The sequence below is a fragment of the Drosophila ficusphila genome, unplaced genomic scaffold, assembly GCF_018152265.1.
Source record: "Drosophila ficusphila isolate 14025-0441.05 unplaced genomic scaffold, ASM1815226v1 contig_106, whole genome shotgun sequence".
Taxonomy (NCBI): domain Eukaryota; kingdom Metazoa; phylum Arthropoda; class Insecta; order Diptera; family Drosophilidae; genus Drosophila; species Drosophila ficusphila.
In genome coordinates, this window is record NW_025063993.1 from 5,179,439 (window position 1) to 5,197,697 (window position 18,259).

At 41.6% G+C, this 18,259-nt stretch overlaps 1 protein-coding gene across 16 annotated transcripts; it reads right to left on the bottom strand.

Annotated features, from left to right (window-relative positions):
- Positions 1-600: 600 nt before the first annotated feature.
- On the bottom strand, positions 601-18,227 carry LOC108099839 (E3 ubiquitin-protein ligase Nedd-4). Of its 16 annotated transcripts, none has more exons than XM_017203471.2 (20): positions 18,022-18,227; positions 17,287-17,498; positions 9,335-9,417; positions 9,184-9,265; positions 8,411-8,449; positions 8,172-8,341; positions 6,901-7,051; positions 6,692-6,819; positions 6,157-6,256; positions 5,190-5,395; positions 4,729-5,008; positions 4,555-4,641; positions 3,896-4,003; positions 3,495-3,732; positions 3,082-3,206; positions 2,874-3,015; positions 2,658-2,814; positions 2,305-2,598; positions 1,845-2,243; positions 601-1,778 (listed from the first exon to the last, which is right to left on the bottom strand). In XM_017203471.2, exons 2-20 carry the CDS (start codon positions 17,470-17,472, stop codon positions 1,676-1,678), a joined length of 3,078 nt encoding a protein of 1,025 aa, XP_017058960.1. In that variant the 5' UTR covers positions 17,473-17,498; positions 18,022-18,227; the 3' UTR covers positions 601-1,675. The 16 variants fall into 16 exon arrangements, with proteins under 16 accessions (XP_017058960.1, XP_017058965.1, XP_017058964.1 ...); XM_017203476.2 differs by having other exon boundaries at positions 6,692-6,816; positions 6,901-7,048; positions 8,181-8,341; positions 17,910-18,227; XM_017203475.2 differs by having other exon boundaries at positions 6,901-7,048; positions 8,181-8,341; positions 17,910-18,227.
- Positions 18,228-18,259: the final 32 nt, after the last annotated feature.

The window sequence follows — 18,259 nt, forward strand, 5'->3', positions numbered from 1 at the left end:
CTTTAAAAGGCATTTGGCTGATCGATTGTGACGAGTAAAATTTGGGACTTCGATTTTAAGAACCAGGCCTACAGCATTAGTAGTTGGCGTAATATTTAATTCAAAATTCGGCATATTTAAAAAACACCATCTGGAAGAAATTAAGTCAATATGATCAAAAACAACGGAGTGATATTTTTTTTCAATCTTTCGTATGGGAGGTTTCCGATATAGTCGCCCGATCCAACCTATAAATTAATCATTAATCCCAAAACCAAGCCATAAAAACTATGGGTTACAGTGTCTCGCAACCTTTTTGAAAAAATCTACGTTGCAAAGAATTAATATTTTCTACATTTTAGCTTTTCTATTCTTCAAGATTTTGACGTTTATTCGACCGGACAGAAGGGCATGACTTGTCCGATGATCCTGATCAAGAATATATATCCTTTTGTTCCTGTTTAAATTCTTTATGTCTGCCTGTGACACCCTGATCCAATCCCATCTGGCCGCAACCTCTCCTTAAATAATTTATATGCGTTTTCATCATCTCAAAAAAAACAATTTAAAAGAAACGCACACACCATTGACGCCTATTAAAAGAAATACTTCAAGTTTGAATAACTTAAAATTAACCTTTTTATTGGTATTTATTTTCTTTGTGTCGCCCTTTGACTTCGAAACAGAAGTTCCAGTCCATATACCATTATACCATTATTTGACTTTAAAATTTAATTTTTATAGACTTCCGATAGTTTAATAATCATATTATCATATAGGCCTCCTTCTGCAGAGTTTCTCTTTCGCAATCAACATTTGGAATGTGTGTCTGTTTATAATTAACATTTATACAATAATCATTGATTGTGTTTTTTAAGGTTGTAGTTTTCAGAGTTTTTTGTTATATATATTTGATGTTTGTCTTTTTATTAAATAGTAAAGAGCGACTTTTACGAACTAACATTATTATTATTATGAATACACACACAGTTATACAGAATAGAAAATTTAATTTGTTTAAAAATATGCATCCATCAGATTACAAATATTAACTTGCATTTCATTTTATTTTTTTCGCCTTTAGGTATTTGCTGTGGCCATATGTAGAGGAATAGCGCATAAAAATAACAATTATAAAAAGGTTTCTCTGCATATACATAGAAGATATATTTTTGACTCCATAGATTTAATACTTCGCTTTGGGTTCCTCTCTTCTCACTTAGTTTGTAAAACGTTTTCAACTTTTTACAATTGTCGGCAATGTAATAAATATATTTATATATAATTTGGACTCTTTGTTAGGTTCTTGTGGTTCACCATGCGCAGTTTTATTTGGATCCGTCTCTCCTCTGCTTGTGTAAGGTGTGTGTGTGTGTTGTGTGTGAGTTTTGGCGCCTAGTTAAAATACATACGAAATAACACTAAACTAGCAAAAATGATTATAATACAAAAGCAAACGAACAAATAAGTACACGATCTGCTGGCGGTGCTATCCCAAGTGGATGCAATGAGGTTGCGGTTGAGCCGCTGATTTCGCTGCTGCTGCTGGTGCTGCTGCTCAAGTCGTCGATGTTGTTGATCCTGCGGTTCTTGTGATGTGTGTAATCGTTGTAGCTGTTCCTCCTGCTGGCGCTGCTGAAACTGCTGATGCACCTCCAGCCACAGCCACTCGCTATCACTCCCGTTGCCGGTGTTATTAATCAACTCCAGCGAAGCCTTGGCTGCCCTCGATGGCCTTGATCAGCTTGTCCTTCAGTTGCAGGTAGCCCTCATAGGGCGGCAGGTCCAGGCGATTGAAGCTGCGAACAAATCTCGTTAGCTCAAAGTTTTTATTGGATATGAGGGGAGGGTGTCCCCAGACTCACCAGGTGTGTGCCCTTGGGAAGTTATTGGGCGAGCCCCACTTCTCGATGGTGAACATCTGGGGGCCATTGGAGCCGTACAGCTCCTTGAAACCGTTCATGGGCACGCGTGACGTGCCCGTAACAAACTGCAGCAGACGCGAACGCATCTCGTTGGAGAAGGAGAGCACCGCCCGCCAGAACCATTGAATGATTATGTGGTTCATGTGGTAATCGCCCTTGTACAGAGTGTTCTCACGCCAATCCTTCACATCGATGTTCTGTATGCCGCACATCAGCAGTTCCAGCTCGTGCTCGTCGAAAATCTTAATAATGTTCAGGGGGATAATCGATCCGAAGCCGTCCAGGAAGGACGACATCTGCTCCTTGACACGTGCCACGAAACGCCATTCGATAACCAGTCTTTGGGGAAAGGAAATGCGTTAAAGTCTTTAAATTCATTGGTGTCATCTATCGGACTCACTTGATGTATTCATCCTTGTTGTCGTTGGTCACGTCGATGTTGGCGCCGCCCGGCTTCAGTTCGTGCTGGCTCTTCTGACCGAAGACGTCCTCATCCAGGCAGAAGGTCAGTTCGAGGATGCGCGGGTCGTTCTCCTTGATCCACATCAGGGAGTTATAGTACTCCGTGTCTACAGACTCCATGTCTTTCAGGTCAATGGGTTTCTGCAGCATCATCTTGTAGAATGGACGAATGAAGAAGGCATCCAGCAGCTTTCCATGATACACAGCCATGCCCGCAATGCGGCCAATAAATCTGCAAGTTTAATTGCAATGTTAGAAGACAGGTATACATTAAATATCAAATATATTTACTTAAAGTAACTTAGATGCTCTTCGTTGCACAGACCGCTGCCATTATTTATCTGCAGCGTATAGTTGTCCATGGCAGAGTACTCAAAGAGTCCGTAGTACGGATTAAACATCTCTTTTGATAGCAGATAGAACCATTCCCTAGCGAGGCCACCATAATCTGCGATCAAACAATTTCTTTAAGTATATCAAGACGAGAAATGATTTTGGTTTGCTCACCTAAGCCAGTTTCGGCCTCAAACTCTACCCATAATTTAGTCTTTAGTAAATCGGTCTTGGTCACCGAACTTATAATTCTGTACGAATCCTCCAGAATCGATGTACGACGAATACGTATTTCAAATTTATTTGGTACATTTGTCTGAAAGAAATGCACAATGTTTAGAGAATCTTCCTGCAGAAATATGATTTGATCAAAACTACTTACAGGCTTTCTAATATGACTCTTGAAATACTCGTATTTCTGCTTGTAGTCTCGGGAGTAGGGCACAGCCTGTCCGGCGATGTTTGGATTTGACAAGCGCGGATCCTCCCACTGAGTGGTTCGCGTATCTGCAAAGAGAGTAAAGTTAACTCGACTGTTAAAAGACCAAAAGAAGGTAAACTATCAACTTTTATGAAATACTTATGAAGTTCGCACTTTAGGTCTTAATAAGATAAGGCACAGTATTATTATCTTTGCGGTCGGCAAATATTTAAAGCAGCAATTATAAATGTCAGCTTAATTAATAACTAGCATTCCATGAAGACCATTCACTTATTCGTATACCTTAAAGGCAAGTTGGCCCCTTATCTAGTTTTTTTTTGGGTTATCCTCAACCCACTTGTTTTTTTACTCACTATGATCTATGTAGAACACGCGTCCATCGGTGTGCACCCGCTCCTCCCAACCCTCTGGCAGAGGACCCAGGTCGTCCTCGACGCGACGCGTCTGATTTGGCATTGGGCTGGCCCTACCGTTCCGCGGATCGATCCAAGTGGTCCGCCGCGATGCGTGATCAATGAAGAAGGTCCTTCCGTTGGGGGCCACCTGCATCGACCAGCGCGGAGGCAGCGGCTCCTCCTCGCCTCCAGCATTCTGCAAGACAAGATCGCCACACAACATTAGCCATTTGTTAGAAGGGGACCCCATTTGATAATATCCTTGGCACATGCAGATAAAACATATCTCGAACTTATTTACGTTTTACGTTTCGTGTGCATTAAGGATGGGACAAAAATAGGAGGGAATTGGACTTTACTTGTTCCATTGGAGGCACAGCCGCGTTGTCTTCCTCGGAATTGCGTCGTGTGGACGGAGCTGAGATGTCGGAGGGATTGTGGCTGTCTGTGTGATCGGTGTCTTCATTCTAGTCATTGGTGGGATGGATTATTTTATTCGATAATGTATACATATGGATGCATTGCATTGCGTAAGGTATTTTTGTTTGTTTGTTGGTTTTGGAAGAAACAGAAACAGAAAAGAAGTGTTTATCAAATTAAAATCGAATTATCAAATTGAAAGTCGGTCTAAGAACACAAATCAAGCCACACATGCAAACATAGAAAAGATTAAAACGAATCATAAGAACTTAGCCGCAACTAATTGTACAAAAAGCTGCAAGTAGAAGCAGTGTATGAGGTACCAATAACAACTTGGGGCAACATGCAACACATACGCGCTGATTCTGGGGAGCACTCGAGATGGACTCGGATTACCGCTTACCGCTCCTCCAGCTGGATTACCCCATGCCACATAACAAACACAGATATGTGGGTATTTCGAACACTGACAGATTTTGAGACGCCAAATAGTTTGGGAGTATGTTTTCTAACAGAACAGAATCGAACGAGCAAGAGAAGACAACCATTTTTTAGACTACAAGTGCTGGGATGCGAGTGTGAATGGTGAGGTGCTGACCAGTGGCCGATGTGGCGATTGCTGTCGCTGGTATCGCCGCTGTTGCCCCCGATGTTGCAGCTCCGGCTGGCGGTGATCCGCATCGAGCTACAAGTGAAATGGGTGATGTGGATGGGTTGGTTTTCGTTCTAATTTCGGAAGATGGTAATGTGCGTGTGCTTAAGACTTGCTAACCAATATTCTAGTCTGCTGCTGTTGTTGTTGCTGTTGCTGCTGCCGCTGCTGATGCTGCTGGATGTGCAGATGCATCTGTTGTCGCCGACGCTGCTGCTGTCGTCCCGCACCACGTGCGCCGGCCATGTTGGCCGCGGCCCGCCGCGTCAACAGGTTGGTCATGGCCAAGTCCGGCAATCCGGGCGCCTCGCGCACCGGCCGCAAATCGTTCTGCAGACTGGTCGCTGAGATTTCGGGCTGCCTATGGGCGACAGGATGTCGCAGGGAATTGTAAACGAAACTGTTCATGGGGTTCATGGAAGATAGAGCACAACGGATGGCGGTTAGAAGGCTGGCTGCGAAGTGAAGGCGCCTCGGGGAGTGGGAGTCTTGTTTCGGGTCACGGACAAAACACCGACAGAGGACAGAGGGGAATCGGTTTGGATGGGTTTGGCTGCTAACGCTTGGCGAATGATATTAACCTGGTGTGGTCCACTGTGGGATCGGTTTGTGCGGCCTCTTGACCGTTTAGCATGGCCATTGGGCCATTGGGGAATCCATTGTTGTTGTTCGTCGGTGTGTTGGGTGTTGAGATCGTTGTCGGTGTGCTCGCTGCTGTTGCTGTTGGTGTTGCTTCCAAGCCAGCAGCATTGTTATTGTCCTCTAAACTATTGCGACTGATGGTGTCCTACGTACATACAGGGATTCATTAATGTTGGCCACTAGGCGACTACACAACTACAATGCTAATGCTAAGTGGGGTTAAGCCTAACGAAGATGTGGCACAAAATCTACTGCAGTCTTTGTCTCTCCAACGGAAACTTAATAACTGATATAGTACAACTAGCTTCTTGTCTAGCAACTGGCGATACGCTTAATCGACGTGAAAAATCTTTGCCATTACGAATATGCGTGTCAGGTACAAGTTCCTATCGAGTATATCACAAGTTTGCGCTTTTCGGGATGTGGCTGGAGTCGCATGTGGCTCGGGAGTGGGTGGCTGTAGCTCCTGGTCATGGTCCTGCTCCTCGTCAGCGTCCTCCTCGTTGTCGTGCAGCTCGCCGCAGTGCAGACAATTGGCCTGATTGTTCTGGAGATCCACCACCTCCTCCCCATCCCCATCGCCATTTCCATTCCCAGCCACATCCTCATCCTCGCTGCTCTCCTCGCTGGCCAGCGTCTCCATGTGAGCAGCGTTCCTCGACCTCTGCGGTTTGTGGTTGGTTATTGGGTTAGTCGGTTCGAGTGCGATTGGTGTGTGCGTTGTGTTATGGGTTGGTGTTCGATGTTGGAATTTAAGAGATCATGCACAAAAGTCAAATGCTCATCACACATGCATTATAAATATTTATAAATAATTGATTATACATAGAGTATATTGCAATACGCAACTCTCCCTGGTGGACTAAACCTCCTCAATGAGTTCCGGAACCAGGCATTTTCACTTACCGCCGAGCGTCCTGACTCCGTTTCGTCCACGCTGATGTGGAATCGTCTCTGGAAATCCGAGGCCAACTGGTCAGTGGATTGGCTACTGTTGCTGGTTAAACTGCAAGGAGAATGAAGTGATTAGTGAAAGATAAGTTGCAAGGGTTTATTTGCCCTTATTTGTACCTTTCGATTTCATTTTTTGCAGCACTTGTTTATTATATATTAATATTTTTGGTGGTAACATTAAGGATATTTCTATAGATGTAACATAACAAAATGTCATAAATTTGCAATAATCATTTGCAATTAAATTTTAACAAACACTAATTCTTTTCATTTCTAATGCTGTAACTGTTAAAATTTTTGTAACGAATCCGACAAATTACAGTTGATATAAGCAAGATAAAAAAAAGGTGTGATTCATAAACAAAATCAAGCCGTAGAATACCCTGGTAAATAAGTAAACATTGCTGATTTTCTTTGCTCAAACAAAGTGCCACGAAAAGGGTGAAAGGGAAGGAGAAAGGTGCTCCAGATTTGATCCACAACTTACACTGTAGGCCTCTCCCATTGGGTCGTCCTGGCGGTGTGATTTACATAGTACGTGCGCCCGTTGGCATCCTGGCGCTCCTCCCAGCCAGCGGGCAGGGCATCATGTCCGCCAGTGGGAAAGGAGTGCTGCTGTCGAGGGACAATCCACACGATTATTATTTGCATTTCAAAGGCGGCTGCAGGCGCAGCTACGAAGGCAGGAATACTCACCGGCTGGGCGGAGGTCTCGCCGGCATTCGTGGCCTCCACGTGCTCCCACTCGCCGTCGCTGTTGCCGCTGGACGGCTCGCTCTGCTCCCGCGTCTCCCGGATGAACGCGTGGTAGATGCGCAGGGTGCCCTTGATGCGGGACTTGGCGCTGCTGGTCAGAGGAGGAGGATAAACAGGGGGAACAGGTAAATATTAATGAGCCAGCGAAACAGGTGCACAGACACCACCGCCACCGATGCCAGGGAGCCACCACATGGGAGACACACACAAACGCACACGGGTCAAAAACAATAAGTATTATACGTATACTAAGCGTAACTAAAAATAAACTCAACCCAAATACACGTATGCAGATACAAGTGGGATACTACATATGGACTGCGACGCGCTTAGCAACTTTAAACCCGCTTTCACTTCATCGAAACTCAAGTCGGATGATAAGAACGCCATTTGCCGAAAGCACTCATGGGACTTAATCAAAAAGATTTAATCGAATATTTCCGCTCGACTGGGTGTGAGTCACTTTGTTAATTAAGATGTGAGATTATTCTGCGAAATGTGTTTTAGCTTCTCTATTAAGCGGTTAATTACTAACGATATTTAGTCACGTAAGTCAAACACAAAATAATTCTTAGCCTTATACGACAATTTAGATTCTATTGAAATGAGTGCAAGTATTGAATAGCGAACAAAACAACAAAATATTGACAGTCCGGTGCATTTTCCACCTGAACGAGAGGTAGTTTTCCGATTAAATGGCTCAATAATTTTCTAAAGTACTTTGCATTGTCATGCGGTCTTAAAGTTGTGAACACAAGTGAAAACTCAATGGAAAAGCGATTCTATTATAATCTAATGGTGGGTAAAGTGTTCTACTACGATAACGACAAATACGTTGGCAAAATATAATGGCAATAATGGCAATTCAAGACTGCACTTGGGCGGAAGGGGCGTGGTGATAAACAATAAACAAGGTGAGGTCGAAAAGCAAAACACGTAAACTTTATACTTTATAGCACTACAACGAAATCTAACTACAACGGGTTGAGAACTTAAACGAGATCTTTGCTCCTCCACCAATCTCTATCTGCCTTAAGTTTGGTTTCAGGAGCACGCACTCAATTCATTGCGCTTGTCTTTGAAATGTTTTGGTTTGGTTTGGTTTTTGGTTTTTGGTTTTGATACATAACTAGATATTATGGCTATGTAGTTGTGTGTAAATCAACTGAAATTAAAGGAACAAAATCAAACTGCAAACGATATAAACCTACCCTACTGACCTGCGCGGGCGCAGAGTGTAGCTTTGGTCTCCGATGGTGCGGCCTTCCTGCTCGTTGGGCAGATTCACCAGGGTCAGCTCCACCATGCCCAGGAAGTCGTCGCGTGTCAGGCGATTCTCGTCAAATACTTGAAACACAAGCTTATGCTCAGACGGTTTAACCTGGTCAAACGAGGAGGAAACCAGTTACCAGTTAGCAGGCGGATCATTTCCACAAAGCGCTTCACTTACTCTGAATATGAACTCTTCGTTCCAGACTGGGTTCAGTGTCTGTGGGGAAAGGATTCAAACGAAAACGATGTTACTGTACAATTACGATAATGATCATTTCAAAGTATCCCATAAGGAAGGCGGTTTTAGAAAAAGTTATAAAAGTCCTTAACAATTGGGTATTTCTCTTGGATTTTTACATCCATTAACGATTTTGAAAATTATTCCAAACACATTTTTGATTTTAATAGGTTCTCAGAAGATTTCAAAGCATAGTTAATAATTATTTTTCCCCATTATCCACCTTTATTAAAAATGTAACCAATTTTTGACCAAAATTGAAAACAAAATAAAACGGAATTTAAAAGGCCTATAAACTGTAAATGAAATTATCGCTTTAAAAGCTATTAAATTGTGGTGAAAAGCTAAAAGTAAAATTTTAACGACTTCCGCTACCGATTCCAACTAGTATTACAATTAAAACTAAAATTATCTCAAGAGGTCCTCTGCCTTTCAAAGCTGTGTATGCGGAATAAACATGTCTACGATCGCCAGATATCTAAGCGTTAGTCATAATGCCCACACGATAATGATAAGCTCTGTGTGGTTTACATTTCAAATCGTGCAATCAAGGCCAAGAAGTGTTCCCCCAAGGTACTGTTGCACCTCCCGTTCAGTAGAGCAGTGTGGCAAGTGGAACCAAACATGGTAGATAAGATAAGCTCCCCCAATGTTGCCCATGTCACCCATGTCCAACTAAGACGGGTTAATGCTGCCACGGCTATTGTGCTTACCTTCTTTTTGGTCTTCGTCAAAACAGAGTCAATATTAATATCACCGTTGATTGTGTTCAAATCGATTCTGACATACGGGTCGCTGTGGACGAGAGCATGAATTTTAATTAGCCGCAATATAATTGGCTTAATTAGCAGCTGATTCACTCACCTGGCGCCGAAAATATCCTTTTTGGCCAGCGACAGGCCGCTGAGCACGACAATTCGCAGGTGATACGAGTCGCCAGAGTCGTTCTGAAAAGGGGCGAAAAAAAAATAAGAGAAAACAGGAAAATAAGTAAAAATAGTCGACACAAATGAGACACTTGTGCACGCTTCGTTGGGGAAAAACAGCGGACAGGAATTCAATGCCGCAGCGGAGCAGCCAGCTGGGTCACATCGAAAATAAATAAGCCACGGCAATGGCCATAAGCCTGGCCCACGCGGCGTATACTTAATGTCCGCGATTACGCATACGCCGCGTGTGCCCCCGGTCCGGGTAAAATTTCATGCATTTTACGGTCGACGGTCGACGGACGACGGTCTGTCCGCGCATAAGTTCCTTATAAATGCTTTCTGAAGGATCTGCATTATACATTCGCGTGCATAATTGTTTTTTGGTTCGCGGCTAGATAATTTCCACGACCTTGACACAAGCACCGCTGCTGCTGCTGGTGCACAGAAAGGGAAAAGGGGAAGGGGGCGTGGAAGTTCAAGAGAGTCATCAAGCAATTGTCTAGTGCAGAGAATGCGGCCCAAACTTGAGCTGAATTGCGTGTTGTGATTCACTTCGGGCCTTGGGGCTCTGGGGTCTAGAATTGCGGTTGCGGCCCAGTTTGCAGCTGGCATTTCTCGTTGAAATGCGAAACTCAAATTTAGGCATCTCTCAAAAAAACAATTTTCACATCTTTACGTATTCTGTGGCCAAATTAAGGCGGCTGGAGAGTTCAGAATTAGGTTAATTGAGCAAAAGTTTGACGTTAAACCTCAAAGCTTAGTGGCTTTTCATGTCATAAATTATTGTGCAAGAATATTTTAGGTTTGTATATGAATGGGGAATATAAACGTTGATGGACATATCCTCCCACAAGCTCGATTTTCAATATAGTTGTAGTAATAAATAAATAATCCCTAGAGCTTTGTCTTAAAGGTCAGTACGATAAAACTCTAGAATTTGTACAGAATACTATACTATTGTCATTCTAGAAATTTCAAAGTAAATATAGATTAGTTATTTGTAGATTATTTCAAACAAAACGTTCTCCGTTTCCCTTTCGGAGAGTGCCAATTAAGAAACGCAATTACTGCAGGGTGTTTTGTATTTGCCTGAGAGCTAAGCACATTGCAAAAAGACCAACACCTATAGTCCGTGGCACCCCATTCCGCTGGTGGAGCAGTGGAGCAGAAAAGTTTCTGCATTCCTGAAAGTTAAACAAAACCCATTTTATCTACTCATCTCGGCTGAGAGCCAGCCAGCACTTGTATCCATTAAAAGGCTTTCCCATGAAATATTCAATTTGCCGACATTGTTTATAAAGTGAAGAGCAAACCCAAGTCCCCCGCCGCCCCCTCGGTGGCTGACCAGACGGCGCCATATCTATATCCGACCCCCCTGGATCAGATATCAGCAACTCGCATGTTGCGGCTTGTTGGCCGCCGCATGACCCTGACTGTGTTCTTTTTTTTAGACCCTACATTACATGTGCCATTTTGTACACGCTCGGGAAAACTATTCCATTCTGGTTCTGTTCTGTTCTGTTTTTGTTCCGTTTTTGACGGGTTGTATTTTTATTTGTCCGTTGCCAGCCAGTTCCGCATTTTCCATGAACTTGCGCTATTGATTTTCACCGCGTGGGGCTGGCCCTTTAAAATATCTGCGGCTTTTCCCTCTTGTGCAATAATTAAAAGCACAGAGAACAAAAAAGTAATACCTAATTTAATTAAAAAATTTGGAATGTTCAGTCAAGAAAGAAGCAAAGAGTAATAAATATTAAAAATAAAAAACTTCAAATAGTTCAAACTGAGAAATATTTATTTTGCGTGTGCAAGTAGATACTCCAGCTGTCACTGTATGCTAATAACTTAATTAATGTGACTGGCTACCATCATTAAAGCGCTTATATTGTCGACGATGAGGAGAGCTAAGCTAATGCGCAATATTAAATGCCAGATGCCCCGTTGTTGGGATACGATTATGGCCTGGACAAAAGGTCCAATCAATCAGCCCAAGCGGGTGACCCGGAGTCGAGTAATCCCTCAAGGCCTCTCCAGGATCCTTTCACATGCCTTCAGTTTCCCTCGCAGCTGTCACAGTTCCCCAGTTTGAGTTAAATACCCCGACTGAGCCACGTCGTAGCTGGCATTAAATTGATTTTTAGCCATTAAATCTGGGACCGAGGGAAATTAGCTTAAAACGGTTCTTGCGGTTTAAACTTGTTTGGCACTAAACAGACAGGGGGCGTGGCAAGGGGGAGGGGAAAGCGTTAATTAAAAGGGATGTCCGACGCAGTGATCCATCTTCACCTAATGAAATGCCATTTTGGAACTGAATCAATTTTTTAGTATTTTTGCAAAAAGAAACAGAAATCCGTTTTATGAATGCCTTTTGACGGTTATAAAAAATAATACTTGCTAAGCAACTAAGATTTAACAGGTAAAAATATTAGTTCCAATTATTTTCAAACTTAAATCATTTACCTAAACATTTAAATTATAAGTGACCCCTTGCCCTGATAACAGCTTATAACAGAATTGTTCTTTATTTCTTTGGAATTCGACTTTAGCTCGTTCGCCTATCGCACATTTTTGGTGTCCAATTTGTTAACACGAATCCCACTGATACGATTCCGATTTTCTCGGCTACTGGAAAGCTAAAGTCGTAGCAAAATTCGGTTATCAGTTGGCCCAGCACCAAGAGCTCATTATCGGAAATGGCAAGGTGTTGACTTGTGCCATTCGGATGACCATGTGACATACAAACAGCTTGGCGCCCTTCCTCAGTTTTCTTGCCCTCAGTACAACGAGCACTTTTCCTCCTCAAACCATTTCACATTGGCCACAAGTTTCCTCCATTTTTATTTCCGTGCCAAGTGAATGAATAATGAATTATAAAAATATATATGTGAGTAGTCATCCAGCTGTGCGCTGATAAGCCAAAGTGAGAGAGAGAGTAAACATTGGCAGCCGAATAAGTCAAGGCGCTCGACGGAAGACCATTTTGTTGCTCTTAACGTTTTGTCTGCTGTTCAAACAGACGGCTTAAACGAAATGCTGATGGGAGATAATAAATACCAGTCAACAACGAAATTGAATCAACTTGAATATCAATTGTTATTTTAATGCGCACAAAAAGCTACAGAAAAATCATACCATCCAAAAAAGAGCTTGGCCTAAAGCTTACCCGTTGCCATTAACCTAATTGATTGGTGGATGCCCCTCACTTGTCACTACTTTTTAGAGGTCAATGCAATTTCATTACTCAAATTGACAATCTACCATCCATCTGGGTTAGTCAATAAATATCTCAACAGTTTTCGAAATAAGTACTTCAAAAATAGGGGAGGAGAGAAGCCATAACACATCTGCCTGATGAATTAATTTTAAACAAAAACCAGAAAAACTGAATGCATGAGGGGCACAAAGAAATTAGACAATTAATAAGGAAAACCTATCTGTCTAATATATTCAGAGCTATAAATAACTTGTTCAACTGCGACGATGATATATAGTATGTCTATGACGTTTATAATTGCAGGCACAAGCCTCTGTTATCGGAAAGATAAATTATTTTTCGATTCGCATTAGGTGCTTTTTAGTTTTATTGGTTCCGAGAATTGCAATTCCTAAAAAGAAAAAAGGTTATCTATTTTAAGGTCCAAATCACATCCACGCAAACGGTGTGTACTTTTAAAAATAAATTATTATTACTTGAAATACAGGTTTCTAAAAACCCTATTAAAATCTTAGCATTTCACATTGTAAGTCATTTATAGAAACAAAAAAAGTCTGAAAAGATTAGTAGTCAGTGCGACCCAGACTCAATCAAAAAATTTTATATGAAATGTTTAAAACCTCATTAAAAAAATTAGATTAATTTGTTTAAAAAAAAAAATGGTTAAGCCCACTTTTGGTTTAAGAACTAAATTTTCGATTGCCGTAAAAAGTAGAGAGTACTTCAAGGCCAAAGAAACTGTTTCGATGCAGGTGTAAGGAAGGTCTAAATCTGATGGGAGTGGAATGTGAAAACAGGCCCCAAAAATTTGCATTTCCCGTTTCGTCGATCACATCTGATATTTCTCAATGTTTATCCGTAAAATATCAATAACCCGAAGGCCTTGGGCCGAAAAATCTCGAGAGATATAGGAATGTGGAAAGGAGGCTTGGGTGGGATGAGCAGGGCGGCGCGTGAGGCACATCAAAGGCGGCTCAATTAGCGGCTAAAGAAAATGAGCACACTCACACAGAGGCTCGAACATTTGCATATGTACCATTTTCACGGACTGGTGAGAGAATGGAAAAGAGAGGCGCTCCTCTCGCCAGTTACTTACATCACTGTTATTGTAGCCATGGATTTGGCCATCTTCGCTCGTCACCGATGGCGATGCGGTTGTTGACTCGGCCATTTTTATTCTGATGTAGATTTAGATTTCGATTCCAACTCGGGCTTTATTCAATGCCGATTCTCGTCTTCCTCTGTTTACGTTTTGTGTTTGTGTTAATTTTCGTGCACTCCTCTCAAACTAAATTGAACAATAAACTGTGGGGGTTATGAAAAGAAATAAAAACACCAACGAAATATTCGCAGTTTTTGGCGGTTTTAACTGCACAAAACAAGTTGATCAGAGGGAATTTTCAATTCTAGCAATTTATTTTCACTTTTTTGCACACACAAGATTTATTTCGGTATCTCGGACGAACTTTTGGGTTTTGCTTTTTGTTTAGCTGCAAGCTGAAGACGGCGACAAAAAACAAAAACAGAACAGGTTTCACAACAATTTACGTTTTGTTTTTATTTCTCTTATTGCGTATACGTAATGTCGGTTAGGGCCAAAAGAGGCAGGGCAGAATCAGGCTCCACATTCCCAGTCGCCAAACACATTTTTTGGCATGCATGACTAATAGGGGCGTACGAAAAAGTGGAAAGAAATTAGATTTCTCATTTCGATGTCAAGATTTCTTTTTTTTTTGGCCAGCACAAATTGTTGCCTTACGTTTATTCACTTTTTATTTTATATAATTAACACGTTTCAGGGGTATTGTGCTATAAATTTATCTATATAATCCACTCGTGAGTGTGTGGCTGTGCCCCCTATATTTATAATTCAATTATTCACTTATTTATCTTTTATTAACGGCCCTAAGCGATGGAAACAATAACAACAACAACAAACGGCACCAACACTATTGCGAAAACATGTTCTGCGTAAATGTCTGCCTCTCTCGCTCGCTCCCGCAGCGAGGTGTTGTGCGGTTGTGAGTGCGAGCGGAACAGCAACAGCAACACTTTTCAGCAGCCGCTGCACGAACCACGGAACTTCGCGCTTTCGCGTTCTAAGATAAAATGAATGCAGCTCCCCAAGCAGTGTGGCCAGAACGTGAGCTGCCCCAATGCAGAGCTTTGATTTCGGCTAGTGTGACCAAAAATTTGGAAAAAAAAAACATAAAACGGCTAAACTCCACTAGCACATTATAGTAATAATGTTATAGATTTCAACCATCATTGCCATTAGAAATTTTTTTCACATCACAAAACCGCTTTCAATACTCTTTTCTGTGCTTAAATGTAAAAGTTGGAAAAAAATGTAAATGTAAGTCAAGTTAGCAGTTAAATAAATTATAAATTACTCAAATATAAATACCCTAAGCATTTAAACAATTGATCTTATTTTAGTAGGTATAGAAAAAAAAAATTTATTTAACATCATTAAAAATTCAAACTATGTATTTAGAATTTTTCTTTTCTTTTTTTTAAAATACTCAATTTTGAAAAATACCAAAAAATAATCTGGCACGCCCTTTCCAACACTTAGCGAGAAGCTTTCAATTGCTGGGCAAAAGCTTTTCAAAATAGTAGCTCGGCCCCATCCTACTCTTTTGCTGTCTCCCTCTCCTGCTGACAGCTGCCAGCGAACAAGTGTCCAAAACCAAAACAAAACAATAACAGCTGATGGGCTGCAAAGTAAGTTGGTGTGAGTACAAGTATCTGCGTGTGCGTCAATATCTGCAGTTGGTTTCTGTGAGATTAATAAAAATTAGGAATCCCCCAATTCCCATACATTTTTCGGTTAAGTAGGACAGTCATCAATTATTGTTGACATTTGACTGCTGCCGGCGCTGCTGACGCAATGGATCAAAATGAAATTAACCGGCTGTAATTGGCCGACTGTTGACTGATAACCGGGCCATTAAGGAAACTCGTTGAACAACCGGTGACGTTGAGCGTTTCGACAGGTGTGTCTATTGGGCGACGTCACCACTCATCGACTGACGTGCGAATTGGATTAAATAACCCAAATAACGGAGCCCAATTAGCGGGAGCATCCCAACTTTGCCCGTCACAGTGGCATTAATGAAGATAAACCAGTTAGACAACTCCCCTCCTTATTTGGCCAGAAGTGTTAATTTGTTTTAAATGATTATAATTTAGTATAAGGAGATCTAGCCATTCTGTCTTAATTTTCTCTGTGTAACAAAGACCCAGACAGTTTACGCACACTTAGTATATTCAAAAGGCGGCGGCCAAGAACCGTGTTGATAAATTCAATTAGGTCCGAAGATGCCGATGACTGCTCAAGTGGCTCGCATCTTTTGGCGAATTGAGATAAATAAATTAGATCCGTTCGGCCTGAGATGCCGAGCGAATTATTTGTTTACACAAGTGAGCAAAACAATAGAAGCACATTCCAGACACTAAATAAACAACACTTAAGGCCGATTTATTTGCTGGCGGCTGCTTATCGAGCGCTTTTACGCAAGTGAAAAGTGCAAGTGAAAAGATACTCTCAGAAGTTTATAAAATTCTTCATACTTTCTGGAATAATACAATTTTGGCAAGAGATATATATTTATCAACCGTTACCTACTTAAGCCATTTAACTTATAATTTTGTGTACTTTTGCGAGATTTAAGAGCGAAACATTCACCAGTTTTCTACAAGTCGCTGCGAATTTTGATATAACGCCAATAACTACACGACGTAGTTAAAGTACTTTAGTTACTAATTCTTTGGAGAAAAGTTGGACACAAGCTTTCAGGTTCGTTGAGGTGCCACTTTAGCCGTATTAGGCTGGAGTTAAAGAAAAATCAAATTTGAGGATTGCAAATAGAAACCTTAAGGTTTCCGCCATCCTAAGAAATTTGGGCTTCCCTGGCTTTTCCATATATACCCATTTTATCACCAGGGCCCATCTACACGACTCAGCTGTTTGGCAAGCTGCAGATAAGATTACCAGTAAAAACATCGTAAAAATAGAAACACGAAATAAAGCGGGGAAACAGATAAGGCAAACCAAATCCCCCACAGCACTTGCTTGATGAATACCTATTAAATTTGTCACACAGAAAATAATTTTAGATCCCATGTTGTGGTTTATAAAAAATTTAATTAGAGAACTTTGAATTGGCATCCAAAAAAACTTCGGTGATCTGAAGCAGCTCTGATAAGGCTACATATAAGGAAGATTAAATGAATTTGTATAAGATAAAATATTATGCTTTCTCTAAAATTTAAAGTTTCTAAAAGACATTTCCCCGCAATTCAAAAAATAATACATGGCCCCATCGGAAGTAACCAAAGATGGTTCCTAAAATTTTTCTGTTTAATTATCTAATTAAGTCTGTTCATTTTTTTTCACAAGTGAATACTGAATTGATTGAATATTTAACCCAACAATCTAAATACAAAAACGTGTTCATGTATGTACATACCTATTCTTTAAGATTAAAACATTCTATGAAGCTAAACCATATTTAAATTCACTGTTATCACAACAATCTTTTGAGATTGTAAGGTGCAAGGTGTCAAGAATAACAACCATTCCAACCAGTTAACTCCATTACTGATCTGATTAAATGGCGTTTCTCGTTAAGAGTGAACCATATTTCGGGTCACCTTTGCAAACTTACCACTGCTGCCAACGATCGACGTGGCGTGTGTCCGTTGCCGTATTCCAGCCGTGTTTGCTGTTGTCCTGCAACAGAAGCTGCCCGCCTGCGAGGCGGTGGGCGTGGTACATCGCCACCGGCCGCCGAGGAAGAAGATGAAGCGGGTAGAGCTGCAGCGGCCACCATGCCGCTGGAACGTGCCGACATTGTTTGATGTTTTTTTTTAGAAGCTTCTGCAATAAGAGAAAGGGGTGGAGAAGTGGTTAGTGCATGTGTGTGAGGCGGAAGTGCAAATTAAGCGAGAAAAGGCACGAGTGGAGAAGAACAAGAGGAAGAGGAGGCTGTGACAGGGTGACAAGAGGGAGAAGGGGATAAGGAGAAGACAAGAAAAGCGAGCAGACAACAAAGACGGCAAACAAAGTGCACAACGGTACTTGTGCTAGATGCCATCTCTGTCTACCGCCCGCCCTGCTCCCGTTTGTTTGTGTTAGTGTGTGCGGTCACTGTGTGAAAGAGAGTGTGGGTGAGAGAGCACAAAAGCCAAACATTTTCCTTAATAATTAGCCAAGCGCGAAGGGTTCAACGCCATGTCTTTTTACACCGTTTATGGTAAGCATAAAGGTTCGCCCAAGTTTTCCACTTACGTTCACACACACGCACGGGGCGCTATAATTTCGGCCAATTTATGTATATATTTTGCACTGGTATGCGTGTGGGTTTGCCTTTATCTACTATTTGCGGAAAATCATCACGTACTTTTCACACACTGAACTATGCACTTCACTATTTTATTAAATATTGATCACTTTAACCGCTGCAGCGGCTTGATCGCCGATATCGGTCGGCTACTGCAGAATATAAATATATATTGCTCGAGAAATCCAAAACAATTTAAACACCGGACAGGAAACACATAAAAAACGGCGACAAAATCAAGAACAAAACTGCCAGAGTGACCGTGTACGAACACCTTAAAATTACCGTACCACCTAAA